At 33.2% G+C, this 6,644-nt stretch overlaps 1 protein-coding gene across 1 annotated transcript; it reads left to right on the top strand.

Annotated features, from left to right (window-relative positions):
• Positions 1-4,996: 4,996 nt before the first annotated feature.
• LOC143546228 (calcium-binding protein CAST-like) lies at positions 4,997-5,754 on the top strand. Its single transcript, XM_077037934.1, has one exon. The coding sequence runs from the start codon at positions 5,017-5,019 to the stop codon at positions 5,593-5,595; it is 579 nt and encodes a 192-aa protein (XP_076894049.1). The 5' UTR covers positions 4,997-5,016; the 3' UTR covers positions 5,596-5,754.
• Positions 5,755-6,644: the final 890 nt, after the last annotated feature.

Here is a 6,644-nt window from a genome sequence, read left to right as displayed (position 1 = left end):
ACGAGAAATACTAACTGGGTTAGGGCCAAAGGAAAAACGGTATAACATTTGGAAATATAAAGTACAAATTATGGTAATTTTAAAGATAAAGAACAACCATTGAAATTTGATGTAAACATCAGAAACAATTTATGTAATATTGTCTTTAATTAATTAAATACACACAAACACCCCAAATTTTACCAAACACCTCAAATATTCTCTATCTTCTCTAAAAATATATATTTTAATTAATCAACCCCCCCCCCCCCTTTCTCTCTACACACACACACATAAGAACATCTCCATTAGTGGTTTTGTTTGGTTCAAACCAACCATTCTGAGCTCAAAATCACATCTTTCACCCTACATATATATACCTATATTTATATGTTTATAAAATATATTATACAGATATACATATTTTTTTATATTTATTTAAAAAAATATTTTTTTTTGTTTGCTTTTTTCTATGTAACGGCTAGTTTACCGGTTAATTTTTTTTAATGGCTAGTTTAACGGTTACTTTTTTAACGGCTAGTTATTTAACGATATTATTGTCTATTTTACAATGCTTAATACGAATAAAACAACATTGCAAGAAGTCTTGAAAACAATACAAGAAGTCTTAAAAAAGGTTACAAGAAGTCTTAGACAATACAAATGGTTCTGTGATTTACGTAACAATGAAGCTCATCATGCGCTTCAGAATGATTTAATGGAGCATTTGTAGACAGTTAATAATAATAATAATAATTCATAGGTTTTATTATTAGGCAAAAGTTTCAAATTATCCCACCTCAATTTGTTAGAGTAATTGTACTTTTAAACTATGTAATTTTTTCTTTGTTTATCTATTTGTTATATTTTAGTTAATATATTTTTCACTAAACTATTATTATATTGCTAGTTATTTAAATAAAAATTAAATATTTTACAGTATTGTGAGATTCTTATTTAAAATAAATGTAAAAGTAAGTGATAATGTGAAAACGTAAAGATGGTTTGAGGAGGTGTAATATTGGAATAGAAAATGTGGTTTTAAGAAAGCTGGTGTGCCAATGATGTGTCTGGTTTGAACCAAAAAATGTTGGAGATTGTATAAGAGCATTTTCAATGTGATGTTTAGTTCTGACGTGGCATTTTTCAGAATTCTGAACTGTATAAATGCACATTGGATGTGATGTTTAGTTTAGAGCATATCCATAAAACTGAATTGAAGTAAACATAATAAGTAAGTCCAATTTAATTAATTGTTCATTTAAATTTTGAAACCAATTGCGACCATCCATTTTAACTATATTTCTTTTTGAATTAAAAAATAATTTCTTTTTGTTTGTTTTTACTTTCAACGGTCAAATTATTTAATAAAAAATATTTTTATTATGTACTTTTCAAAAATTTTAATACATTTTTGTGAGTGTTTGCGTGTGGTTGTTTTATGTATTGTTTATGTAATTATTAATTTTTATTATATGACTTTGATTATTTTTATCTAAATCTATTTACTATAACTTATATTATTTTTAAATAATTTAAAATAAAAAATAAAATATCTATAAAAGTATTTTAGTTTATAAAAGTATTTGAGTTTATAGAAATAAAATATATAAGTGATTATGTGGAATACAAGGGTGTTTAAAAGTGGATTTAGTGTTGGAAGAAAAATAAAAATTTTTGATGTTTGAAAGTGGATGAATAGAAATATGATGTGTTAGCTGATGTGACGAATTTAGTTTTTTTTAATCATCCACCATTGTGGATGCTCTAACACCCAATTATCTCCATCTCTCTGTCTCTCTCTCTCTCTCTCTCTATTACATTTTTTTTAACAAAGGAAAAAAATAAAACAAAAACTTTAAAGGGAAAAAGGGAGCGGCGTTTTGATCGTTAATATTTCCACAACAAATTTACCGTTGGATTATAAAAGAGTTGTGAAAATGACATTGAGGTGGCGAATGGTGAAGAATAGAGAATGAGTAGTATAACGCATGGCCTAATTAGGTGGTAAGTCTCTTTTGATGCGAGAAGTACCTCATTAACGTAAATTAGTACCTCATTAACGTAAATTTCACTGGATGCAGTAATAATAACTGGCATAACTTTCTCTTAAGACAAGCCTCATCCATCGCAAATTACTTATGGAGGCCGCATAGTGCAATTAAATTGGTCACATCATTTACGTAATTTACTTCCACTAGTACGTATTCTTTTAGGGGAAGTCACCAAAATGGAAAATGGACCAAGTTATTTTAACAAAATAGTAATTAATTTGTAAAACATCAGCTAATCAGCTAGATCTTAGTCGGCGGCTATAAGTATAATGTGTTTATGAAAACAAGCAATCTAAATAATACACTTGCAATATAGCCTAAACCTAAGCCGACGTTTAGAAACAGAGGCTAGCCTTAGCCAGTGGTTAGGTTAGTTAGCCTTATGAAGTGGTTAAAATCCATTAGGCCTTTACATGTGTATTTATTTGATTGGTTGTTTTCATAGTTCGTAGTACTTTTCATGTTTGATGCGCTAACTTGTTTTTAGTCTTCTAGTCAATGAGTTTGTTGGGCTTTGATTATTATTACTTTATTTTCGATTCATTTAGTTGAAGTAGAAGAGTAGAAAATAGTTTATATTTTTTAAGGAAAATGATCAAAGAAGATGGTTAAATTTATAGTGTCGATTTAATTATTATTATTATTATTATTATTATTATTATTATTATTATTATTATTATAACTTAACGTCTATATTCATCGGATATGTTACCGTTTTACGCTCCTTTTCACAAATAACTGGGGTTCAGGAACCCAAAATCATTTACCGATTTCACTATCCGATTGTATAGGCCGATTATGACCCCTTCACCCTAAAAGTTGTATGTATTAAATATAAGATATTCTAGAAAAGTTTGCCTTTGAAGAACAAGTATAACATAGTTGGGTCAAAGGAATACAGCCAAAAGGCCCCAAACGATGGCAGACGGCGGGTCAAGTGGCGTTGGTCCTTTCTTTAAATATTTACGGCTGTCAATCAATGGCATCACATGAGTCGTGTCCAATCCAATATGATTCTTTGACTACTACTTATATATTAATTTTTTTTAACGATAAACGAATAAAGTTAGACCATCCTGAGTAACTTAAGTCCACCATATTATGTTCCGGGTAAAACGTGTCGTTGAAAGACCCATTACAATAAAACTTGATTGAGATTATATTTGAACTTGAGACTTTGTAGTCTCTAGTCCAAGTCTTCATTTCCCTTATAAGACCAGTTTTATTAAAATTCATTGGAGATATATCAAATATTCTTGAACATTGAGAAAATGATTATTTTGGAAAACTATTAAAAAAATTTAACCGCATCCTTCCATTAAAAACAAAAAGCAACCATACTATCTAACAAGTGTTGCAACAAGCCAACAATACATCAAAAAAAACAATTACACATCAAACACTTTCCATGGCATCCATAGATCAAAAGTTTCAGGATGTTACACTATCATTTAATAAGCAATTTTTATTAATAATCTAGGGAATTGAACAACCAACCTCTCAATTCACTCATTCACACGTCTTTTCAAAAAAAAACGTATTATTACTTTTCCCCACTTCTTTTCTAATGATAGAAGTTGATAAAATGTCTTTATCATGAAGTTTATTTATCGACTTAATAATCCAAGACCAAATACTGTTCCCTTTAATACATTGCGGCATACCATCTTGATCAATTTTTGTACCATAAATAGCTTTAACGACCTTCACCCACGAATCATTAGGGCTATTCAGGAATCTCCATCTCCATTCTTATATCAAAGCTAAGTTAAAATTCTATAGACTACCTATCCCAATCCCCCTTTATCCTTAGATGAACACTATACCCCACCTCACTCAGCCCAATTTACGATTCTCCTCATTCCCTTCCAAAAAATAAAACGTAGCTCACATAGCTCAAGTTGTTTTTTTCCCTCCTATCAGCATAACAAACAAAGATGAATAATAAGTCCCCAGTGACCTAAGAACAAAAGTAATTAAAGTCGACCTACCCCCAATATACAACACGTTAGCTTTCCAACTGGATAGCTTTTTCTTACGTTTGTCAATGATAACGTCCAAACTCCTAATATTTCCCATTTTTTGTGTTCAAAAGAAGACCCGAATACTTAAATGGATATAACTTTACCGAAGGATTATTGCGGGTTACTGACAGAACTACCCATCGTAGATGGGCCTTCGCCGAAAAATTACCGAGAAGTATGGGCAATGATGTTATTCTCAAATCTTATCCTCAAAATAGCAAAATTACCAATAGAAGTATTGGTCGCAAATGGGTCTTTATCGACAAATGACTAAAAAGCATGTGCGCTTGAAATATATTCCACGGGGAAAAAAAGATGATTGGATCCATACTTCCTCGTGTCAGTTGGTAATCCATTGATGAAAATCATTTTTTTCTTGAAGTTGTGGTGTTCGTTGGTAATCAACGTCAGGTTACCTACAAATACTTTTTTCCTTTTTGGTCGGTGATTCCTAGTATATCGTCCATCATTAACTAGCCATCAATAATACTTATTTATGTAGTAGTGTGATAAAATCATATGCGCCCATACACACATTCATAGCATCTGAACTAGGATGATGATCATAAAATATTATGCATCCCATACACATTCATTGATTGATAAATCATGTGTATCCCATTCACCTTATGGCATCATTTTCTTTATTAAAGTGATTCCAATGCTTTTGTTGTTTTGTCTATTTTTCTTCCTGTTTATTTTATAAAAAATGAATTATTGAGATTCGAATATGAATGATCTAAATCACACACTCATATAACGTCGACATTCACACTTTTCTCATAACATTCAACTTTTCAACTTTAGCTCTCAATACCCTTTTCTTAAATACCAAGACTTGGCCTCACACGCAATACAACCACTTTTTTTATACTAGTCAACTATTTGTAGTTCATCTTTATATACCTACCATCACAACTTCAACTTGTCTACCATATCCCATTCATTGCAAACCATCCATGGAATCACCAACACCCGCACCAATTGCAATAACCAAGTCCATCAAATCAATCACCAGCAGCAAATCATTCCACCTCCGTTCTCCCAGCCTCAACTCCCTCCGCCTCCGCCGCGTATTCGACTTATTCGACTCCAACCACGACTGCTTGATCACCGTTGACGAGATCACGCGCGCCTTGACCCTCCTGGGCCTTGACTCCAACACCTCCCAATCCGATCTCGACTCCATAATCAAATCCTACGTCCGACCTGGCAACGCAGGGTTGACGTATGATGATTTCGTGAAGTTGCATAGATCGATTAATGATATGTTGTTTTTTGAAGGTGTTGAGGATGATGTAGGATGTAATAAAGAGGACCAGGATGAGGCGGATCTCACCGAGGCGTTTAAGGTGTTTGATGAGAATGGTGATGGGTTTATATCGGCGATGGAGCTGCAGAAGGTGCTTGGGAAGCTTGGGTTTACGGAGGCGAATGAGTTGGGGAGTGTCAAGATGATGATTTCATCGGTTGATGTGAATCACGACGGGCGCGTTGATTTTTCGGAGTTTAAGGACATGATGCGGGCCATTCAATAACAATGGTGACTTCAGTGATTTAAATTAGTCGTTATAAGAATAGTAATCTGCTTTTATATTAATTTAATATCAAGATTTATATTTACTCTCTTTTTTGTAATTTGTATCTTTGTGTGAATTTTCTTTTTATAAATGCTATTCTGTTAAGGTGTTTTACAAGCGGTTGTCACATCTGTCACTGGTGCGAACCCCACAAAATTTGTACGTGTTGTTGATTTATTATGGCCTTGTCAATAACGTGTGCATTTCTGAACGTCACATCTCCACCGGTGCGGATGTCATATCATGATCAAGCAGGAGATATCCTCACTTGATGATGCCCCCAAAGTTCCGGCCAAGCGTTTGTGATGAAATTTGATTGGATATGAAATACAAAATTTTTGGTACGTAATAGATCTTCTTCTCTATGTGGATTTTGAAACTAATTTTTCTAACAGAAAATGTTAATACGTATTTCTTCTTACTCTTAAATTACAACAAATTTACTTCTTCGCTTGGGATTTTGAAAGTGATCTAGTGGATGTTGTTTACTTAAGGAATGCAATTTGTTAATAGGCGGACAAGATGTTATACTTTACATATATTTTGTTAACCTAACACTTCAAACTTGACTATATATTATTCAAGGAAAGTTGGGTGAGGAGATGTGACCTTAGAGAATAGACTAGTAAGGGTGGATTGTTGGTTTTTTTTCTCAGTTATCACTCTTGACCGACTTGTGAGATAGCTGAAAAAACCACCCCTACAAGGATTGGCATCTCCGATTTTCTTCGGAACCCATGATTAAGGTTGGTTGATGACTTGATGGGTCTTTAACGCATTTATGTAAGTTGCATATGACTTTACTTCGAATGCATTCAGAAGCATGTGAACGCTTGCAAGTGCCTGTGGACCCTAGGGTGTTCCGTGTAAGTTCCTTAGGCCACCTGTAGTGGGGTGACAAAAGGGGTTACAAGGGGTGATTTTTTGGTGAACACCGGCCCCTAGGGCTACAAAGAGGCGAAATGTGTGTGTGTGTAGGGGGGGAGGAATATTTGTCGCCCTTCATG

This window comes from Bidens hawaiensis, unplaced genomic scaffold, assembly GCF_021521415.1.
Source record: "Bidens hawaiensis isolate Kalapana, Puna unplaced genomic scaffold, B.hawaiensis_p1.1 tig00014295_1, whole genome shotgun sequence".
Taxonomy (NCBI): Eukaryota; Viridiplantae; Streptophyta; class Magnoliopsida; order Asterales; family Asteraceae; genus Bidens; species Bidens hawaiensis.
Note: the sequence above shows the minus strand (reverse complement) of the source record. Positions and strands in the feature narration are given on the sequence as shown.